This window comes from Temnothorax longispinosus, chromosome 3 (genome assembly GCF_030848805.1).
Source record: "Temnothorax longispinosus isolate EJ_2023e chromosome 3, Tlon_JGU_v1, whole genome shotgun sequence".
Taxonomy (NCBI): domain Eukaryota; kingdom Metazoa; phylum Arthropoda; class Insecta; order Hymenoptera; family Formicidae; genus Temnothorax; species Temnothorax longispinosus.
The window spans coordinates 4004112-4024794 of NC_092360.1; the positions used below are offsets into that span (position 1 = coordinate 4004112).

Below are 20683 nucleotides of genomic sequence, written 5' to 3' on the forward strand. Positions count from 1 at the left end.
CGGGGAGCGTTGCAAAACATATGGCGTTGAAATTCAAATGACGCCTGATTTTCGCGCGTTGTTCAATTTCGTCGACGTTCGACGTCACGATTTCAGGCAGAACGGTGCTCCGTTCTATGTCGTGCTCCATGTTCTCGAATTTCAACTTCAACCCGTCAAATTTCGTAACGAACTTCAGACAGCGAAGGTTTTATATCTAACGAGCCGCAGGGTGTCGAGAGGGTAAATATATTCTCTTCTTTACGGTGGAGTGCTCGTGTAACAACACTCGTCGATTGGTCGCTAATAATATGCATCTATTATGATCGCTTTGCGGATGGTAATATAATGCCGAACAATTTCGGAGCGACCCGAGCCTCGATAATGACTCCTAACCGCGAATCTAACGTTCGCCACGGATGAGTGAGTGATAAGGGAAAAAAGAAAGAACAGAAAAGGACTACGCGAAACGCTGACTTCTGGTCTCGTCGACTATGTCTGCGTGAGATGTGTTTATTGACAAGGAAATATTTCTTCGTTGCACCTGATTAACCTATTTAAAGAGAGCAATTGTCATTTTGTAAATTGAGATGAAGGTGACATGAGTTCTGTTCTATTTCAGCCGAACTTGTTGCACGGTTCATCTTTACTCCTTTTCTCTCCAACGTGAGAAGAAAAAGAGGAAAGATGAACACCGTGCAAGAAGTTTAGCTAAAACGAACAGGCCTATGGTCAACGCGTCAGCAAGAACCATTGTCTTCCTCGCATTGTCATTGTATATTACGGTTCAATATTTGCACATTATATTAATTTGTAAACAGTCCCATTTGAAAAAAAGGACTTATTTTGTCCGTTATTTTTTGTAATAAACGGTTTTTCAACATGCCAATGTGTCAAAAGTGACAGCACTTTTATATTTTTGTAACGTTATACTTTGGTATTTTATGTAGTCGATTGCCTTCATAATAAAAATGCAATTTCAGTTATAATGTCAAAGACGCACAGTCCAACGCATTTTAATGGGGAAATAGACAACTTTTACGATCCAAACTTTTCTGTGGACATCAACACGCGGATGCGAGTTCCGAAAAGCATTCGTGTAAACGGAGATTACCCAGACGAGGATATTGCTATCACAGATAGAGCTACGTGGAATCAAATACCTGCTATGGAGAAACTTGAAATGCACGTGCCAGAAAGGATTCTTGTTGTCGGTGAGACGATTCTCAAACGATTAAACTACTTTCGCGTTTGTTACGGAAATCTTTTATTACGCTTGCTCGTTTGCGATAGTCTAACATAAATTTATCTATTGCAGGACAAGAGCAGCATGTTGGTACCAAGGCACCACCGCCAGAGATTGTTTTAGAAAATGCTGTAATGCGCACCGAACCTGCTATAGTCAGAGTACAGGTAATATATTTAAAAAAAAATTTACAAGTCAATAAGTTTGCCATTAAATATTTGTCGTTGTCAACAGACACCTCCGAGAATTTTGACTCTGGACAATCATTACTTCCCGGCGGTGGATGAAGAGGAGCTTTTTGAAGATGACGATGAAATCATAAAGCCAATGGAAGTAGCACCTAAAACGTATAATGCAGAGACGCAGATAACAAGACACGTCAGGTAGAGACCTCTTTACATTACTAGAACAGAATCTTTTGCAAAATATTTTATTTCTTATTTGGTGTCGTATCCTCACATAGAGAACAAACACCCTTTAATCCTCTCGACGTGTCTCTACCGCCCAGCGAGGAAGTTCAGCACTTACGTCGTCAAGTAGGTAAATTAAACCGCAGAGTGATGGCACTCGAACTAGACATGCTACATCGTCAGCAGAGAGACAAGCTTCTGTATATCGCGACTATAGCATATTTTATTCTAAAAGCCTTCTCCTGGATAACTAGAAACTGAAGCAAGTTGATAAAGAAGGAAAAAGGGGTAAGAGTAATGTCAGAGATATTTATTTCCTTAGAACAAAAAATGTCAAAAACCAACATTTCGAGCCATTCTTGCTGTAAGAAAGTATAACCAAAGACTTTTTATCAGCGTCTCGTGTGTCATTGGAGATAACGGTACAGCATATGTGTGAATGTTTCTATATCGTACGATTAGAAAGACAGATGACAAGTGTAATGATCGATCATCTCTCTTACCGTATTAAAAGTAAATCTCCCTTAACTTTAAAGGATATGTATGTACTCTATTAGATTTGACAATATGTATATGTTATTGTTAATGTATATACAGCATTTTCGGGGAATTAATAAACTGGGTTAATTTTCATATGATGAATATACCAAATGATAGTCGCACATATTAAATTTGTTAAGCTGAGTATCTCATTTTTCTATATTCTCAGTATTACAATGACATTCTTAGAAACAGTTTATTTGTCGTGCGATATCGTGAAAATGGTATTTATTGCTGTATTTATTTGATTTAGTACGACTTATTTCTAAGTAGTTGTTTCTTCTTTGTGGCCATAACACTTAGAATTGTAATCCTAACATATATTGTGACTAATGAGATCAATAAAGTTATTATTATCAAAATTTTATAACATTACAATTAATGTATAAAATTATGTAATTAGGAACAATCTGTACTTATGAGACTCCACGAGTCAACATGAAAACCTTTGTGACAAATTATATTTATTTTTGTACTTCATATTTTTTGTCATTTGGATCACTTATAGATAATTGCTTTTGAAATCATAATAAAGTGTATTAATATATTTTGCAAAATTTTATTTTTTTATCATATTAGTACAAGACTTGGTTTCCTATATATTTTTTGGCAATCTAAAAAAGATTATTACAATAATGTATGATTGCATGTATGTAATTTTGATCATCGATAGTTACCGATGGCGAAAAGTTTTCACATAATCCAAATTCAAAGATAAATAAAGGGGAGGAAAACGTACTTGCTTCGGCGATACATATAAAATTGGGACAATATAGAAAACATTAACGTATAAATATATTTATATAATATATAATAATTATATAAAATATAATCTAAAAGTAGTAGTGCCCGATTTCGCCGTTAGACGGCGAAAACTTGTAACTTTTCATTTCTCGTTAGTACACTTGTTTGTATTACTCAATATATAAACCCTATTGTAAGGGCGAAGTAATGTACTTGCTTCGGCAGTACATATACTAAAATTGGAACGATACAGAGAAGATTAGCATGGCCCCTGCGCAAGGATGACACGCAAAATCGTGAAGCGTTCCACATTTTTTGCTACCTGGGGTAGCGATCACGTAACTTTTTCTCTAGAGCGGAAACGTGAAAAGTTTCATGTAACTATCTCTTTCTATTGGTGTTGAAAAGAGAGAGATAAACTTTTCACGTTTCCGTCCTAGGGGAAAAGATACATGATCGATCTTCTGATATATATTCATTATTCATTCATTAAATTATTAATAAAATCGTATAATAATTTATATTATACGATTTTATATTATACGATTTTATTAATAATTTAATGAATGAATATTATATTTTACAATTTATATTATATTATATTTTTGATTTATATTATACGATTATTTATAAACTAAATGTCCTAATGATTGAAATGATAAGAAGGCGCGATTAGTTCCATTATTAATCGATAATTAATGGCACTTGGCATCACGAAAGAATTTTAATGTGTACATAAAAGTTTATTTATCGGTGTGGCTGAAAAATATTAATAAATATTAATAAATCTATAAATTTAAAAAAAATACTTAAATTTAAGTTCTAATAAAATTAAATAATAAAATAATTAAAATAATATTGAAATAAATTAAAATATTAAAACTTTAGATGTTCTCTTTTAAAGAATTAAGAATATGTTCTTTAATTTATTATACTTAAATATTCTTGGAGTATATTTTTAAGTGTTAGTTTAGCATTCTTATGTATTAATTCGTTTGATAAAAGCATTAAAATTTCTTTAGACCCGTATCCGTAGTCCGTTCTTATTTCAAGACCGTCTTAAGTAATGTCTCAAGATGCTAATTACGGCTCCGATATCTAATTATGATACATCTTAAGATTGTACTTAAAACGGTATTAAATATAGAGAACCGGCTGAATACCGTTCTATGAATACCGGCCTATAAATACCGGCTTTTATGAATGCCGGCCAAAGTCAATGACAACAGATTTATTCGTATGTACTTGGCCGGAAATGAACGTTTTTTTTAAAGAATCTCTATATGAAATCGTTTTTATTTCGTATGAAGACTTTTGAAGTGCAGTTGAAAAAGTTTGTGAATCATTCGTTTAATTGTAATTAATTATTTATTTTTACACCATGCATTTAGCCGAAATAGATAAATTAATAAAAGTTTTTATATGGAATCGTTTGTATTTTGTATAAAGAGTTATGAAGCGTGATTAAAAAGGTTTGTGAGTCACCCAGATAATTTTAATTAAATATTTATAAACTCGGTAATTAGCCGAAATACAGATTTTTAGTTAATCATATTTAAAGAAGAAGGCGCTACTGTTCCCGAAGTTCCATTGACTGTCGCACCACCTACATATGTAGGTAAAATGCATGGTGTAAAAATAAATAAATAATTACAATTAAACGATATGATTCACAAACTTCTTCAACTGCACTTCAAAAGTCTTCATACGAAATACAAACAATTTCATACAGAGATTCTTTAAAAAAACGTTTTACGAATTCACGAATTCTCTTCGGAGTCGCGGAGTCGTCGTCGGCTGGGGAAAACCTAGGGAAATTTGCCTGAAATCGCGGATCGACATGCCTGCGAGCGCGAGTGGAAACGGGAGGTCAGTGCACGTCACGTAGTTGTTGCTCGAAGCCGTCGAAGCCGAGGAATCCGTTCGGTGACTTCGGTTCGGTCGTCGTTCGCGGTGGCTCGTCGGTGCTCACAAGTGGAATACGCAGCGGAAAACTGTTCTGTCGGAGACCTCCCGAGCGGGCCGGGGACATTTGGTGCGCGGTCAGGCTCGGTCTGCTCGCGCTCGGTTCGCGCTCGACGGCCACGGCTACATCGGGCGAACGCGCGCGCGCGCGCGTGGAGGAACAGCGGGAACCGTGGTAGAGAACCGCGGAATCGCGGACGCCGTGCGCGACGACGACGACGACGACGACCCGGAGGTGTGTGTGAATAACCGAGCCTACCGCGAGGAAACAACGTCGGCGAGCGAGCGACAGTGAACGAGAGTGAAAGAGACGGACGGACGATCGCTGGATGTAAACGAGCCTCGCGATCCCAGCCGGTGCAACCCTTCTCGACTTCGACCGCCTACTCTATCCTAAGAACCTACCTCGTCCCCTCCGATACGGTTGCCACCGCCGCCGCCGCCGCCGCCGTCGTTCGACGCCCGCCGCCGACGTCGACGACGACGACACGCGAGGCAGCCGCGCGAGTCGCAGGTTATGTCAAGCGGATTGGCAGGCGCTGTCTCAAACCAGGTCAGTGTGTTGTGTTGACGCGCTACGCGCCGCGCCGCGCCGTGCCGCGCTGCGCCGCGCCGCGCCGTGCCGTGCCGCGCCACGCCGTTATTGTTGCCGCTACCGCGGCAGACAACTGACACATTACCACCTCCCCTCCCCCTCCCTCTTCTCGTACCTGCCTGCCCCCCTGCCACAGTCACGCTGCCGAGGGTTGGCACTTCTCTAAATTTTGTATGTTTTTTCATGCGACGGCATGCAGCGGATGAAAGGACAAACCGGCAACCAAGGTGAGTACCCCGCCAGCAACTGGCGCCGACGACTTCCCCTGCCTTCCTCCTCGCTGTCACTCGGACATCTTAAGATCCCTCGTAGAAGGAGCGCGCGTTGAATGAGAGCAGCGAAGAGCGTACTCTTTTATTGGAGGATAATGCTACGTTAAACGTTCGGACGCTCGGAGAAATATAGTTGTGTATACATTGAAGTACTGATAGAGCCGAAGAATAAGTCTTGTTGCCTGGGTAATGAAGAAATTGAAGCTGGCAGAACGTTCTTCAGAATGAAATTCAGAGATTTAAATGCACTGTATCGGTAATCTGAATATCTCTGTAGAATACGATGGTGATTGATTTATCATTAGATTTAATTTCAAACCTTTCAACTTGCATAACTGTAATTATCGAGTTAGAAACTTGTCTCTTGTTAATTTACTATCTGAATGATGTAACTCCAATGTAAGGTAACAATAAAAAGTTGTGTAAATTATCTTAATCGTGCTGTTCTAGTATCTGCAATGCGAGTTTATATTTACTTCGGGAAACATGAAATAATATTAACAATATCTTTGTGAGGGACGAGCAATATCTTTGGCTGCTGTTTTCTCACGTGTGCCTAATCGCTACGTATACCTTTGAGCACTGAGTAAACGCAGTTCTGTTTCGGACAGTGAGCAATGGTCCTAAGGAACACCAGCAGCAACAGCAAACAGAGCATGCCGCTGGCGAGGACACTGGTTTCGACTCGTGGCGGGGTGGCAACAATGCTCAGCATCACTCGAGTTATCCGATCGGCACCGGCGATCCGTACAGCCCGTACTACGCCGGTACCTCGTTCCCTTATCAGACCTTCGGCGCTGGCGACGGCACCTGGTCGAACGGCACCGATCCGGTCGCCTTTCTGTCCGGTTACGGCGGTCAAATAGGCCACGATGCCTATGGCATGGATGGCATGTTCTCGGCGTCGGCAGCCGGTGGTGGTTTCAGCGCGTTCGGTCAGCCGCCATTCAACTACTTTCATAACAACGGTGACTTCAATACATGGGGCACCCCAAGGAGAACCAAGTATGAGGACTACTATCAGCCACCGCGCGGCAACGAGAGCTATGTTAATCCGGCGGCGAGCGGCACCGGCGAGATCAAGACCATTGACCAGGGCGTGCAAGGTCTGTCGATCGGCGGCAGCGGCGGTGGTGAGCTACCACGGCAGGATCAGCAGCATCCACAGCAGGCTACGGCGCAGCAGATCAAGCCCGAGCCGAAGGAACCGAGAAAGATAACGTGGGCGAGTGTGGCGAGCCAACCGGCGAAACCGGTGCCGCCGCTCTCGTCCTCGCAGGGAATGAAGAAGAAGGCGGGCATGCCGCCACCGCCTATCGTGCCGGGCAAGCACAACATGGACATCGGGACGTGGGGCGAGGGTAAGTCTTCCGCACCGCCGCCGCCTACGGCGCCCCCGCCACCACAGGTACAACCGCCGATTCCACCACCGCCGCCGCCCGTTCAGAGGCAGCAACGACCGCAACAACCCCCACAGCCGTGCTGGAACAGACAGCCGTCGGTGACGGCGACGCCACCGATCCCACAACCACAGTCGCAAACGCAAATTCATATGCCGCCGCAGTCGCAGCAGCATCAACAGTCGCATCAGCAGCACCATCAGCAACAACATCAGCACGTACAGCAACAACATCAACAGCAGCAGCAGCAGCAACAGCAACAACTTGCCCAGGGCAATCCATCGCATCCGGTCCTCGACGAACTAAAAGTGAAGAACGACTACAATCCTGTAGATTTTGATCAGACCGCACCTGGCGCGAGGTTTTTCGTGATTAAATCCTACTCGGAGGATGACATTCACCGGTCCATCAAGTATGAAATTTGGTGCAGCACGGAGCACGGTAATAAGCGGCTGGATCAAGCTTACCGGGAAGCGAGTCGCGAAGGTGCGCCCCTTTATCTGTTTTTCTCCGTAAACGGATCCGGTCATTTCTGCGGCATGGCGCAGATGGTCTCCCCTGTTGACTATCAGTCCAACAGTAGTGTCTGGTCCCAGGACAAGTGGAAGGGTCAGTTTCGCGTCCGTTGGATATACGTGAAGGATGTTCCTAATGTGCAGCTGCGACACATTAAGCTCGAGAACAATGAGAACAAGCCGGTAACCAACTCGCGAGACGCACAAGAGGTCCCGCACGCGAAAGGTATCACGGTACTGCGTATCCTGCATACCTATCGCCACTCCACGAGCATCTTCGACGACTTCGGGCATTACGAGCGCCGGCAGGCTGAGGAGGATCAGCGCAAGGCTCCACCCACTGTCATACAGCATCACCATTCTTCCTCCAATCACAGGAACAGGGGACATGCCTCCGATATGTCCAGAGATCACCATCAGCACGGTCACCAGCCTCATCTGCATCAGCGCAAGGTAGATATCCGTTGAGTTTGATCTGTACTACGACAACGAAATTATCCCCAAACGAGAATGTTCGCTCACGGTCATCTAATGAAATCATCTTATTCTCTTGCAGGAGCGCGGTGGTGGTCGTGGTGGTAGAGGAGGATCGCGCCAGTAGCGCCTGATATTGCGGAGACGTAATGCCGTTAACGAGAGTAATCGATGTAAAGGAAGCACGCTACGACTAATAATCACGTCCTACCACTTACCTTTGCTTTCCTGGATCCACGATGGGCTTCTTCTGTTTTCCTGTGAATCGAACATTCGTTGTTGACCTCGGCCGCGTTGTTCTTTCGTTGAAATGATTAATCCGATAATCAGATTACACTAGCATCGCGTCGGCATCATCGTAAAATAATATATAACCACAACTTATGAGGAAAAGGAAAAAGAAGAGAGGAAACGGAGAAGGATAATACAACAATTTCGAAGGATATTTGATTAAACTCGCTGACGATTATAAAGTATATAGTGTGGTGTTGCGTGCTATTCATCGAAAGGTGTTTCTTAAACGTACAAATCATAAAACAGGACAGAAGACAGGAAGAGAGAGGAAGAGGGGGGGGGGAAAGAGGGAAAGAAAGAAAACGCGGTATAGAAGAAAAAAAATAAATAAAAACTGTAATATGTGGACTAATCCTTGTAAAATGCTTAAACTTTTGTTGAAAATGAAAAAATCTATACAAGAACATTATATTATAAACAAGTGTCATTTGGATTGGTTATATATCGTTTTAAATACCAATGAACATTCAATCTGGTGCCTGCAGCTCGACAGAAGGGTCGAATTTCCCCTTAATTGTTAATAAGGTGCAGGGGCTTGTTACAACGTTTTCAGTTGTATTTATAACCATCATGCTTCACAAAATGAATTATACAGAAAATTATTGGCGTTTATTTTAGCGCGTATTCTATATCTGTATTGCGAATATATCATCTATTATTATATTATTCATGGACTACAGAGAAATGAGTTGAGGATAATATAACGCGAAAAGTGAAATAATATTACAATTAATCTACTGTAATGTACACATGTACTGTAATGACGACGATCATTATTATTGTACCATTTGATGACGTTTCACGAGATATGATTCTTATTGTTAAACGCATCTCTGTTTTTTCATTAGATGATTACATTCTTTGCAACGATGGCAACGTTATATCGTGAGTAATACTGAATAATATAAACAAATTCGTGTTCCTTGATTTATGGGGACAGATTTTTCTTTAGCGTTAAGTATAAGTAGATGCTCTTATTTGAAAATTAAAAAATTCAGTTTTTAAATTTTATAAAAAATCATGTAAAATTAAAAATAAAGAATAAATATTAAATTTTCTATGGCACTCAACTCAAAAACTATTGATAATTCAACGTTCTGCTTTTGATTAAAAAGAAATCTAAATCTGTTTCAAAGAAACAATTTTTTGTCAATATTATTCAGGATTACTCTGTATAAGGTAGTGCTATTTTTATAAAGGACAAGAAAAATTGCTTGTAAAATTTATTAGCAAACCTCATAGGTTTGAATCGATTAAGGGATCGGTATTGAAAACACCGATAAATCCATTCATGCGTTAATTGATTAATTAAGCCGTTATCAATTCTTTATGACCAATCATGTCGAATTCTTTGTCCATGCATTTGCTCGCATTAACATCATCCTCCACGTTTTGCGCGATTATATTATCCGCAAGAAGCTTCTGTTCATTTTCCCTTTCTTGTATCTTTTTAGCTTCAATGTCCACGTCATCCTGCAGCATACCCTGCTGAAGAAAATAATCGCGCAGGTTCTCCCGGACTTCCTGGCAGAATTTATCGCTGTTCGCCTCAACATAGCGATACACGAACAGATCAGCGCCGGTAATGACGAAGCGATGATTGTACACGTTAATGCGCGCGCCAATGAAAAGATCCTGCGGCGTATAGTACTCCGGATTGTCCTTTCCCGTACACGGCTTCGGAATCAGCCTGGAGGATAGGAAACAACCCTCGCGTCGACCAGAATTACGCTTCTCGGTCTCGTTGATTTGAATGGTGCCGTCGCTCAGGCTGTACTCCATCACGAAGTCGCGACCCTCATCCTCTGGGTGCACCGCATCCATTCGCGCAGAGTAGCGCAGCTTCTTCGGGAAGTTTGCCAGTTGACGAATAACATTCTTCTTGGGTGGCTTCGGTATGAACGACAAACAGCTGGCGTACGTGTCCTCGGGACTGCCAAACTTTATGTGCGGTGGTATCTCGTACTTCGCCGGCGCTTGCCTTTCCACTCTCGCGGGAACCGGAATCGCGTCTGGTTGCGGTGTACCCAACATGTCGGAGTAATATTTGCGCGTGAAAGCATCGCAATCGTGCAACAGAAAGCGTCGTCCGAATAGGAGGATCGTTTCGCCTACCTGAAGACGAAGTAATAACATGATTTTGAATTCGCTTTTATTTACTTTATTTAATATTTATATTTGCATATGAACATAAGTTTTACTGAATTTATTTTTACTGCGCTCCAGTAAAATAAAAAATGTTATTAAAATTCTTTAATATCATCAATTTACAGGTTTTTTTTTAATTCGGTATTATCTTGAAACATATAAAAGAAACTCGCTTCTTGGTCCTTGAGCTTTGCTCGGTTCTCCTTTTAGGCAACAATTTTAAAATTACATTCTGTAATCAAATAGCGTGAATAGGGATGTATAAATTATCCATTATTAATACTTAGACCTATTTAATTATAATGTACTATTACAACAAAATAGCACGAGGCTGAAAATAGGTCTTACTCAGGCAAATTAGTCTTACTCTAAAATCTTGCGGCGTGCAGTACTCCACGATTTCGGGATCCCCGTATTCCATGTAGATACTCGGGTGCCAAGACGGTAGACTCTGCCAGTTCTTGGGTACGCGCATTCGCCTCAGCAGCATCGCCACGGGATCCTTGCCGTCGTTGGGCTCGTGAATCTCCCGGATTGCCACGGTATCATCCGTCAGGAAATACATCACTCGATAGTGATCGTCGTTCCACGTGGCATCGAACGACAGCACCATACCGTCGTATTCCAGGAAGCGTCGCCGAGGATCATCGCCCAACGCCCGCGTGATCCCCGTCGGTGTTCTGCACTTGGCGTCGCGCTGCTCCGTGTAAGGATCCGCGGGAAGACTCTCCTTTTCACCGACATCGATGCCTTGACTCGTCAGGAACTCTCTGGTGAACGGATCACAGTCGACGATGTGATAAACCACGCCATAAATGCCTAGAAGAAATGTACTCGATTCTATTAAGGATCGATTGTATGTCCAAGGTTGTCGCCCGAGCAAAAATCCTAATTATTGAAATATAAATTTATACATACATGTATGTATATTTATATTTTAACAGTCAGGATTTAATAGCGTTTGATATTTTAATAGTGATATTTTAATTTTGTGTGCACATGTGTACACACACACACAAAGTGTCTCAAGAGTTTTTTAATTTCTTGGTCAAAGAACTTATTATTAAATAATTATTTGTGAAAAATACATATGATTTAATTTGTTCTACAATATACCGAGGAATTCTGTACAGATAAAGAGAATGCTAAGAAATATAGACAGAAGGAAAAAGGCGAAAGAAATACGTCAACATACAAACATCAATCCCGACATTGAAATCTTTCCAGATGAACAGGTCTCTCTTGACATTTTTCGGGATTCTGCCGCGTCTCACCAGCTTGCCCTGCCGGAAACCAGCGTTCTTTACCACAGGCTCTATCACGCAGAGCGTGTCGTCTTCCAGGTAATAGATGATGTCTACATGACGAACGCGATAATGCTCCTCTGGGGAATTGAAGACTCCTTGGCGAAAGAAGGCCTTGAAGCGGAGGCACTTTTGCGCGAACACCGCGTAATGTGGCACGAATTGCCGATACACGTAGCAAGGCACCCGGCCATAAGCCGATGATATATCATATCTGTTAATAATAATAAAAATTAAATAAAGCCAAATAATTATTTTAATCGCGATTAAATAACAATATAAATACATACACTATATAATATTTAATTAACACACTTGCTATTGTCTATAAAATGATGATATAATATTGATAATCAAGTATTGTTTACCTGTTTTAATTTTCAAAGTTTATCCGAACGTATCGAGACAAAAGCAAAAGTCATTTTACGTTCATTAATATGAACCATTTTAATTATCCTAATAAATTGGAAAATGTGATTTTATGGCGATTCAATGGATTAAATTCAAAATCGTAAAACAATTATTCTAATTACTTTCAATAATTCCAATAATTATTTTAATTAGTTCTGTAGATACATTATTGTTTTATAGAATAATATAATTAATATCAATGCGACGGAGTTTTCGAATAGGGAGATCCGCCGTTACTTACTCCACGGGATCTAGACCTTCGGCATATCGAACGGATGCTGCGTCCGTTAATCTTCTTCCGATGCCGTAATTGGTATCGCGTACCACAGGAAAGCCATTTAAAACATCAAGTTTGTGCGGCAATTTGTAATCCTTGACCTTGTACGAAACGATGCGATTTGTTCAATACGTCGTCATTAGTTATCAAAGCACCAATTTGAAAAACTACACCCCTCGAAATCAATAGCCCACGCAATTCTCCCAATTATTATTCTCTTGATACCGTGGAAATGAAGAGAAAGCTTAATTGCAATTATATTCGGGCACTTACGCTAATGTCTCGAAAGGTGTATCCCGGTAAAAGGGGTAAATTTGCCATACCGACGATAAAATGTCGTGTCGAGACTAGGAACGACTCTTCGGCCGAACGCCGACATGTTCGCTGTCGATCGATTTACAACTCGCTGCGCTCGCTCGTTGACTTTAAGATTAAACACATTTCTATAACAACGCGACTGCCTATCGATTTAACTAATTAACCCCCATACCCCATATAACCGGTATCCTCCGCAAAAAGGATGGTGTGGATCTATTCTGGATTGCGAAGAGAGGAAATTGAGAGAAAGCGCCACGAAGCGAATGAAAATTCCTTTGTTCGACCATTTATTTGTTCAGAACTTATTGACAACAGCAGTATTTGGATGGTTTTTTGCGTCTAAAGCGCCTCGATTGTTCGCAACTGCGAAGGATCACAAAGTAATTATCTCGCGGAAAATGGCCATGCAGCCGGCGGACAGGCAGCCGGCCATCGGCACGGTGATCAGCCACGCGAACGCGATATTGCGAAACAGCTTCCACGACACCCCCTCGCCGCCACGCGAGGCCCATCCTACACACACTACCGATCCCACTTTACAGTGCGTTGTTGAGATGGGTAGACCAATTTTACTTGCTAACAGGACCGTCACCGCGGCACCCACCTGCAATCGAAAGTTTCATGTCGGTTTCAACGAGATAAGTAATACATAATTCAGTGAGTGGAGAGAAAGGCTCAATGTCTATAAAATCAAACAGGAAATGACTTGTCATATTGTCTCTGAATATATGTAGAGGAGAAAGAGATAGAGAAGAATGGAATATTATATTAATTCCTTTAGGTCTACAATGTTCATTGCATTGGACAGCAAATCAGAGATCGCAACTTATACTTTGAGAAAAGAAAAAAAAATTAAAAAATTTTATGAGATGCGTGTAATGGACATCAATTCTTATTAGTCATGAAAATCGTGTCATAAATTTATTCTTGTGTACTCAGACATACGATATAATATTTTTCTACGCGATAAAAATCGGAGACCGAAAAGATAAACTCCTTTACGCAGAATTCCCCGAAAATAATCAGTTCTCTAAGGGCCGCGCATTTACCTCTATGGTGAATCCGGTCGTGGGAGTGATGCGGGCCAGATCCTGGCCCAAGGTCCGTATAACCCTGCGTCCCCACACCCACAATCCCGTGGAGATACCTAGGCCGCCGTACAGCAGTATGAGTATGGGTGTTTCGGCCTCCTGCCGGGCCGAACCCTCCGCGTATACCGCCCAGAGCGCGATCAGCGGCCCGATCGCGTTACTGACGTCGTTGCCGCCGTGCGCGAAGCTGCCGAACGTCGCGGTGAGCACTTGCAGAAAGGCGAACAGCCTCGATACTTCCGGCTGCTCATCGTCGTCTACTATCCCGTCCATCTGCGCGTTCTCTGCGTCCGCCTGAGCGACCATCAGCAACGGGCTCTCGCTGGTGTTACCGCGCAACTTCGGCGCCAGATCGGCCTTCGCGTTACCATTGCTGGTGTCGCAGGGAGCCTCCGAGATCACCGACAACGCCGTTGTCTCGTTATTCTCTTGGCAGGAACCAAAGTGCGCCGCCGTCGTTGCCGCTGCTTTCTCGTCGCTGCCGTTCGATGATAATAGTATTCTCGCCCTCTGTCGTGGCACCACGAACACGTATACGTACAACGCAGTGAATTTGCCCGCCAGCAGCGCGATTATCAAGCTACTCCACCACGGCAACTTGTCCATCTTTAATACTGACATATTAAAAAAACACATTTTGAATAAGAAGAAAAATTCAAGATGATGAGGAGTATTGCATGAAGTATATCATTCCCCGCAATATATTTTTCTTTTCGCTCTCTTGAAAATATATAATTTCAAATTTTGGGATAAAATGACATACTTTATTTTTCAAAAATACTTACGTTTAGGTCCATCAAGCGCAATTGACATAATATTGATAGCAACGGTCAGACCGTATGCTATGGGGAGAATATAGAGACCTTGTTCAAATGGCTTGTTAGACTGGAGCACGGATTTTCTCAGAACCCAAAAGATACTGGCAGATACAATCCCGCTGAGTATAGGGCTGGCAAACCAGGACGCCGCTATGTTACCGAGAGCTATCCATTTTACCTGCGACATCAATACGGCTTTAAGTTAGATTACTACATTCATGGACTATGCTACGTAACGCAATCGCAACGCGTCGTGGTGCTACTAACCCCGGCGGTACCCCGGCACACGAGCGAAAATCCAACTGTAGCACCAACAATGGAATGCGTACCGGAAATTGGAAGTCGTAACGCGGTAGCCACCAGTAGCCAGATACCGGACCCAGCTAGACTGGATAACGCCCCTATCATCAACTCCTTCTCGTGGCCCTCGTACAACGAGACGTCCAGTATACCCTTTCGCATTGTGTCGGAGACCTGCAGCGGAGGGATAAATCGCCAAGTGTGAGAACAATTTCGCAGAGGTCCAACTTATTACTATCGGTCGCTCTATAAAATCTGTGTGCGAATCTTGCTTTCAGAAATAAAGCAAGCGAGATTAAAGCAAGTTTTGAGAAATATAAACTATATATATACATTGTTCCTTCGGTTTATAATAATATTTTTTATTCATTTATGAAACGAATAGGGAAGTTTGACAACGGGCGTCGTCTCGATACCTGCCTTGTATCCTATCAGAACGGCACCGGCGATCTCGAAGACGGTCGCCAGGGCACAGGCTTGGAATATCGTGAGCACCCCGGCGCCGACGCTCGTCCCGAAACTATTGGCGACATCGTTGGCGCCGATGCCGAACGCTAGGACGAACGCCACTATAAAGCCGACCACTACTATCCAGATCAAGCTCTCATCGTACGGTATACTCATTGTTCTCGTTTCTAACTTAAATCTATTCTGCTTGAGCTTTCGATGCAATGTGTTTGTTGCGTGTATGTTGCTTCTATGCGATTATCCTCCTACTACACGTGTGCATCCGTCAGAAAATTGATAGGCATAAAAGTTATCATCTTCTCTCTTTTTTCTAAACGCTTCCATAACAAATAATGTCAATCGACTTCTAAGGACCTCGTGGCAAGGAAGAGTCTTTTCTGATACAGAACGTTATATCAATACTGTGTGTAAACGCTTATCCATCAGAATATATCCTTTCTATATATACTTGGATGAATGTATATATAATATATATAATTCTTTTATAATATAATAATGTATCTATATCTTTTCATTGTAGCCCTAATACGATCAATTCTTCGGTAGTTTTGTACATGTAGCAGAGGTAGTGTTTTGGCGCAGCACCTGATTTATCTAACATCGTGATTTCATCGCACATTCGTACGTCAACGATGCACAACTGTGTGTCGAGCTAATATACTCGGAGAAACAAGGAAGGTTACTGGTGGCTGACTATATTCTTTCAACGATCGTCGTGTTGTTCCTCGGATCGAGATTGTGACGGGCGATCTTCGTGTCCTCTTGATGCTCCTTTATCAGCGCTTTCCTCGTGTGGAAACACGCCGGACGCTGTATTCCCCGCATCTGCAAATCGTACAAAACGATATCTCATCGACTGTATCTGGCACGACGTAACGTAGACAATATATAATTTCTATTAACATTGCAATCCTCATAGGTTTCTCGTGACTGCCACTCAAAATATATATTTCAAATCTGAAATCTGACAGTCACAAAATTTAACACTTTTGGTAATAAAAAAAAATGTGTTCCTTTTCTTTTTTTATCGCTAATTTTTCTCTCTTATCAGTCTTTCCGAAAAGGAACAAGACAAATTTCCCAGGGACAAAACTTCAAACAAGAATGTATCTCATGTAAAATATTAAAAAATTGCACATTCCGTATCTTTTAATAGATAACTATTAAAAAAAAACCAAATATACAAAATACAAAAATAGATCATTATTTTGCATATCGTTATCTTGGAATAAAATTGGAAAAAAATCTTACAAAAATTACAAAAAAAAAAAGAACAAAAATTACAGAATTATTTAATTAATTCGAAATTTAGTATTCGATAATGACTGAATTATTAGACGAGCAGGCTTTCAATACGGAGTTGCGACATTTTTCCTCCCAAATTGAGATACGAACGAACGAGCTGGCGGTGCCGGCTGAATGCAGCATTGCATGCACCCCCCGAGCATTATTCGATCGTTATACTCCAACCATTTCAATTTCTCCCCCCCTCTCCCTCCCGCCGCCAAGAGATTCTAACGAAGCTGTTCTCACGTTATCCCCCGATTTTACGTCACTTTCCCTTTTGGTGCTATTCAGAATTCTCACCCCCGAGAGACCGTATGCATTCCACGAGACAGCGAGACGAGACGAAAAATGATCGAAGCCGTCCAACTGGCGCCCCGGTAACTTTCAACGCGACCCCTGAGTCATCCACCGCAATTCGATCTTCGAACTATATAGCGAAACTGGACATCGCTCGTTGTCACGAGCCCCGAAATACGCGCAAAATTCTCGTTTCTTCTCAATCCCGGGTGGCTGCCCTAAAAATCCCCCGGGACGACGAAATTCCATCGAACGTGCGAAAATCTCAACCTCCGTGTCGCCTCCGTTAAACAGCCCGACAATTCGCCCGACAGGATCCGGACCGGAGTCGATTTTCGACCGGCGTGCGAACGGGAAGAATGCCGTAGCTGTGTCGCCGAGAATTAAATTCTCGCCTTCGATTTCTCTCAGACGTCCCGTCGGAGACGGTCGAGCCGATTGCCGGGTGCGTGCAGAGCGACGATAATCTCTCGAACGTTCCGCCGCGCCGGTCGCGAAGCTCGAATTCGCTAATCCGCTTCCTTCGGAGAAAAGGACACGACGACCGAGGGTCGCGGCCGCGCTCGGCGTGACTTCGAGACTTAAATGTTGAGGCTTAATAATGTCGAGGAGGCTGAATTACCACGCTCCGAATCATTTTTCGTGCTGACCAGCGCGCGTCGTGTCCTGCTTCGGCACGTTGCTGGCGAGACGTCGGTGGTCACGCGGTCTCATCCGGCAGGTATGGATATACTCGCACGGCGTTTCGAGGGAGGAATACACTCGCGTTCAAAGAGAACCAGCGGGCCAGCGGGATCCGGCAGCAGCACTGCCAGCACTCGGAGCTGCCACGCGAGACGACTCGGGACGACGATGAGGTCACAACGGCGTTCTTGAAACTTTTGGCGGCCGCACCACGCTTCTCCTCGATCGGAGCGATGCCGCTCGGCGCTCAGCTCCGCGTGGGGGTGAGATATTGATCCGTCAATTTGCCCGCGAAACGCGTGCCGCACGTATGTAGGGGGATGATGCAACCCAATGACGATCAATGGACGATCCACGAGTACGGCGAGTACGGCCCGGTCGAATCCCATTGGACCTCTTTCGTTCACCCTCTTCCTCATCTTCGCGGATTTGCGCTGATTTGCAGGACGCTCGTCCACGTCCACATGGGCATGGGCACTGCGAGGGCCAAGTCGAGGTGCATTAATCGTTTCGCGGTGCGTCGAGGTATCGATTTCGGAGTTGGAGAAAGCTCGAAAAGATATTAATTTGAAACTCGATGCAAAAGCACATTTAATTAAAAAAAAAAAAAAAAAAAAAAAAACCGAAAATACAATGTAATAAGAATGGGACTTCGGAAAGTGTGACTTTGGTCAATTTTTCTTTAAAAATTCGCGGACAGGAGGACACATGTTCAATCACCCTCATTGAGCCTTTCAAATCTAGCTATAATAAAATTTCTCGCAAAAATATTCCTATAAGTATATGCGACTTCAAAACTTTTAGTATTTTTCGCATTCAAAAAATTATAATAACCGATAGAACTGCATTTTCTTAATTTCTCTTCTTTCTGGAATGTCCATTTAGAAATTAAAGAAAACTGGCTCTTCTATAAATACTTAAATGCTTATCGATTTACAAATATTGTAAATTTTGTAGACATACTCGTTTTATGTGTCATATGAATTTATTGCATTCACTACGCTGTTCTACGGTTTTTCGTGTTTTTTTTTCTCGCTCAACTCGTAGACCTTGATGGAGCGTATTAACGTCATTATTATCATTATTATTATTACCGCTTGATTATCGTTTAAAATGTTTAAATTATCACGCGTACCATCTAAATAAATTGATGACGTGCACTTATATAGGAGATATTAATGAGTGACGGATGAACGCGATAACAATCGATGAGGAAATATATAAATTTCGTTCCAATTATGTATGCCGTACATTTTCCAACGACGACTATTTTCGCGTCTGTCTGCAATCTATTCAATATCCCAAGCAATATCCTTCATGTAATGAGTTAGGAATTATTTAGGGACATGTGCATTACAATAATTAAACAATAATGTTATATTCTATCAATACGCAGCATGTGGCTATTCCTGCGAGATATTTTTCCACATTATCAATTCGAGTCGGCTTATTATTTATTTACTCGCAGTTCATATTATTCATCATTAGGAAGTGGTCGTTTGGGAAATTAGACGGATGTTGCAAACGCAACAGAGTACAGAACGTCGCTGCATACTTATTGCTGTTTCGAACAAAAGCAAATATAATTTATTTAATATCTATTCATCTTATGTATGTACAGACCAGCTCTTCTCCGCATCAAAGAACGGATAATCTTTGTTATATTGCTATATTAATCATTGCGCTACACTTTTACGACGCCTCCCATGCTTCTCTCTCCTCGCGCTCTTTCACAACTTCATCGACGTATGGCTTAAGGTAATGTACGTCCTACAAAAACATTCTTTCGTTAGCTGAGGAAATTATAGATCAATTATATTATTACTAGAGTGATTACATATTGATCAATATCAATGACAATTGATGTTTACTGACCTCTTCATACTTAGTCCATTCCTCCTCGGGTAGGATTCTCTTGTTGGCGTCCAACTGTATGGCTCTCACTATGCGGAAGTTGCGTTGATCCTTGAGTTCCTGAGGCAGGCGCCTCAGCGCTTCAGTCACATCCGCATCTTCGATGAGCAAATCATCTCTCCATAAACCTGGGTAGAAAAATTAAATTTCTTATAATACAATTATAGTTCTGGATGTACAGTATCCAAACAATTTCTGCACAATCGGTATAATCCGTGAACAAATTGTCGTACTCCTTAGCGTTAATTTCTTCGTAAAAATGCACGCATCCACTAGTGATATCAAAACACTACTACTACTAATCAAGTTCTTGTCATCAAATTTAGCTAATATACAAAATTGATACGTAAAAAAAGGCAGTTACAGTACAACTATAGGCACTACTATTTCAAACATAACAAATGCTTGTCTCCAATAGTCCTAATAGTCCTCTACACCAGGAAATCAATATATCAACACAACGATGTTAGGTTAGGTCGGGAATTTTACTCAGTTTTTGCGCGATACAAATCAACGTAAAAATGTCATTCTTCATTACCGTATTGATTAAATCTGCTGATATTGTAGCACCATTTCTTGAAGCCGACGGCTGAAACAAATAAATGCGTTATGTAAGAATCATTTCACTTGGCGATCGATCGCGTGAAGAAACAAAAACGAGATTTTTATTAAAAGAGACAAGGGAATGAAATTGGCTATTTACTGATCAACTGATTCATTCGCCTGCTCATTTCTAGTGACGCTTTCTACGGAGGAAATCGCGAGAAAATACGACGGACTTCACGGCGAGCAGATTAATGCACCGAAATTAAATGGCGGCGTGCGTTCGACTGTCACCACGACACGCGACCCTCGAAGATACGGCCCTGACAATTCAAAAGAGCAAATAGCATAATTAAAATAATAAATATAACACTATCCAAAAAATAGTA

At 42.0% G+C, this 20683-nt stretch overlaps 5 protein-coding genes and 1 non-coding gene across 11 annotated transcripts; 3 read left to right on the forward strand and 3 right to left on the reverse strand.

The window, feature by feature from the left end:
- Positions 1-64: 64 nt before the first annotated feature.
- On the forward strand, positions 65-2722 carry Tango11 (transport and golgi organization 11). 3 transcript variants are annotated; one of them, XM_071774327.1, is made up of 5 exons: positions 65-222; positions 963-1193; positions 1298-1392; positions 1460-1608; positions 1689-2722. In XM_071774327.1, the coding sequence occupies exons 2-5, from the start codon at positions 968-970 to the stop codon at positions 1894-1896; spliced, it is 678 nt and encodes a 225-aa protein (XP_071630428.1). In that variant the 5' UTR covers positions 65-222; positions 963-967; the 3' UTR covers positions 1897-2722. The 3 variants fall into 3 exon arrangements, with proteins under 3 accessions (XP_071630428.1, XP_071630430.1, XP_071630427.1); XM_071774329.1 differs by lacking the exon at positions 65-222 and adding an exon at positions 230-475; XM_071774326.1 differs by lacking the exon at positions 65-222 and adding an exon at positions 231-481.
- A 406-nt stretch (positions 2723-3128) lies between these two features.
- LOC139810842 (U6 spliceosomal RNA) lies at positions 3129-3235 on the forward strand. Its single transcript, XR_011731497.1, has one exon. It is a non-coding gene; the product is annotated as a U6 spliceosomal RNA (small nuclear RNA).
- A 1534-nt stretch (positions 3236-4769) lies between these two features.
- Positions 4770-9742, forward strand: Ythdf (YTH domain-containing family protein). Of its 3 annotated transcripts, none has more exons than XM_071774320.1 (4): positions 4770-5437; positions 5679-6037; positions 6363-8119; positions 8223-9742. In XM_071774320.1, exons 2-4 carry the CDS (start codon positions 5995-5997, stop codon positions 8265-8267), a joined length of 1845 nt encoding a protein of 614 aa, XP_071630421.1. In that variant the 5' UTR covers positions 4770-5437; positions 5679-5994; the 3' UTR covers positions 8268-9742. The 3 variants fall into 3 exon arrangements, with proteins under 3 accessions (XP_071630421.1, XP_071630419.1, XP_071630420.1); XM_071774318.1 differs by having other exon boundaries at positions 5679-5706; XM_071774319.1 differs by having other exon boundaries at positions 4770-6037.
- Positions 9743-13038, reverse strand: LOC139809484 (EF-hand domain-containing protein 1). The gene is made up of 5 exons (XM_071772394.1): positions 12848-13038; positions 12539-12675; positions 11778-12100; positions 10950-11401; positions 9743-10549 (listed from the first exon to the last, which is right to left on the reverse strand). Exons 1-5 carry the CDS (start codon positions 12893-12895, stop codon positions 9743-9745), a joined length of 1767 nt encoding a protein of 588 aa, XP_071628495.1. The 5' UTR covers positions 12896-13038.
- Positions 13039-13162: 124 nt separating this feature from the next.
- Positions 13163-18293, reverse strand: Napi-iii (Na[+]-dependent inorganic phosphate cotransporter type III). 2 transcript variants are annotated; one of them, XM_071774324.1, is made up of 6 exons: positions 17804-18293; positions 15522-16394; positions 15069-15275; positions 14769-14979; positions 13942-14597; positions 13163-13496 (listed from the first exon to the last, which is right to left on the reverse strand). In XM_071774324.1, the coding sequence occupies exons 2-6, from the start codon at positions 15723-15725 to the stop codon at positions 13266-13268; spliced, it is 1509 nt and encodes a 502-aa protein (XP_071630425.1). In that variant the 5' UTR covers positions 15726-16394; positions 17804-18293; the 3' UTR covers positions 13163-13265. The 2 variants fall into 2 exon arrangements, with proteins under 2 accessions (XP_071630425.1, XP_071630424.1); XM_071774323.1 differs by having other exon boundaries at positions 17776-18293.
- A 1108-nt stretch (positions 18294-19401) lies between these two features.
- On the reverse strand, positions 19402-20612 carry LOC139810627 (cytochrome b-c1 complex subunit 7). Its single transcript, XM_071774330.1, has 4 exons — positions 20455-20612; positions 20290-20340; positions 19713-19879; positions 19402-19607 (listed from the first exon to the last, which is right to left on the reverse strand). Exons 1-4 carry the CDS (start codon positions 20480-20482, stop codon positions 19530-19532), a joined length of 324 nt encoding a protein of 107 aa, XP_071630431.1. The 5' UTR covers positions 20483-20612; the 3' UTR covers positions 19402-19529.
- Positions 20613-20683: the final 71 nt, after the last annotated feature.

Coding starts and splice junctions, on each gene's coding strand:
- Tango11 (XM_071774327.1), top strand. CDS start 968: ATGTCAAAGACGCACAGTCCAACGCATTTTAATGGGGAAATAGACAAC. Junction 1,393..1,459: donor CTGCTATAGTCAGAGTACAG/GTAATATATTTA, acceptor CGTTGTCAACAG/ACACCTCCGAGAATTTTGAC. Junction 1,609..1,688: donor CAGATAACAAGACACGTCAG/GTAGAGACCTCT, acceptor ATCCTCACATAG/AGAACAAACACCCTTTAATC.
- LOC139809484 (XM_071772394.1), bottom strand. CDS start 12,895: ATGGCAAATTTACCCCTTTTACCGGGATACACCTTTCGAGACATTAGC. Junction 12,676..12,847: donor ACACCTTTCGAGACATTAGC/GTAAGTGCCCGA, acceptor GTTTCGTACAAG/GTCAAGGATTACAAATTGCC. Junction 10,550..10,949: donor GCACGCCGCAAGATTTTAGA/GTAAGACTAATT, acceptor CTTCGTCTTCAG/GTAGGCGAAACGATCCTCCT.
- Napi-iii (XM_071774324.1), bottom strand. CDS start 15,725: ATGAGTATACCGTACGATGAGAGCTTGATCTGGATAGTAGTGGTCGGC. Junction 14,598..14,768: donor TGCGCTTGATGGACCTAAAC/GTAAGTATTTTT, acceptor TTAATATGTCAG/TATTAAAGATGGACAAGTTG. Junction 13,497..13,941: donor CGACCGGATTCACCATAGAG/GTAAATGCGCGG, acceptor TTTCGATTGCAG/GTGGGTGCCGCGGTGACGGT.
- Ythdf (XM_071774318.1), top strand. CDS start 5,402: ATGTCAAGCGGATTGGCAGGCGCTGTCTCAAACCAG. Junction 5,707..6,362: donor AGGACAAACCGGCAACCAAG/GTGAGTACCCCG, acceptor TGTTTCGGACAG/TGAGCAATGGTCCTAAGGAA. Junction 8,120..8,222: donor CTCATCTGCATCAGCGCAAG/GTAGATATCCGT, acceptor ATTCTCTTGCAG/GAGCGCGGTGGTGGTCGTGG.
- LOC139810627 (XM_071774330.1), bottom strand. CDS start 20,482: ATGAGCAGGCGAATGAATCAGTTGATCA. Junction 19,880..20,289: donor CAGCAGATTTAATCAATACG/GTAATGAAGAAT, acceptor TTTTCTACCCAG/GTTTATGGAGAGATGATTTG. Junction 19,608..19,712: donor AATGGACTAAGTATGAAGAG/GTCAGTAAACAT, acceptor ATGTTTTTGTAG/GACGTACATTACCTTAAGCC.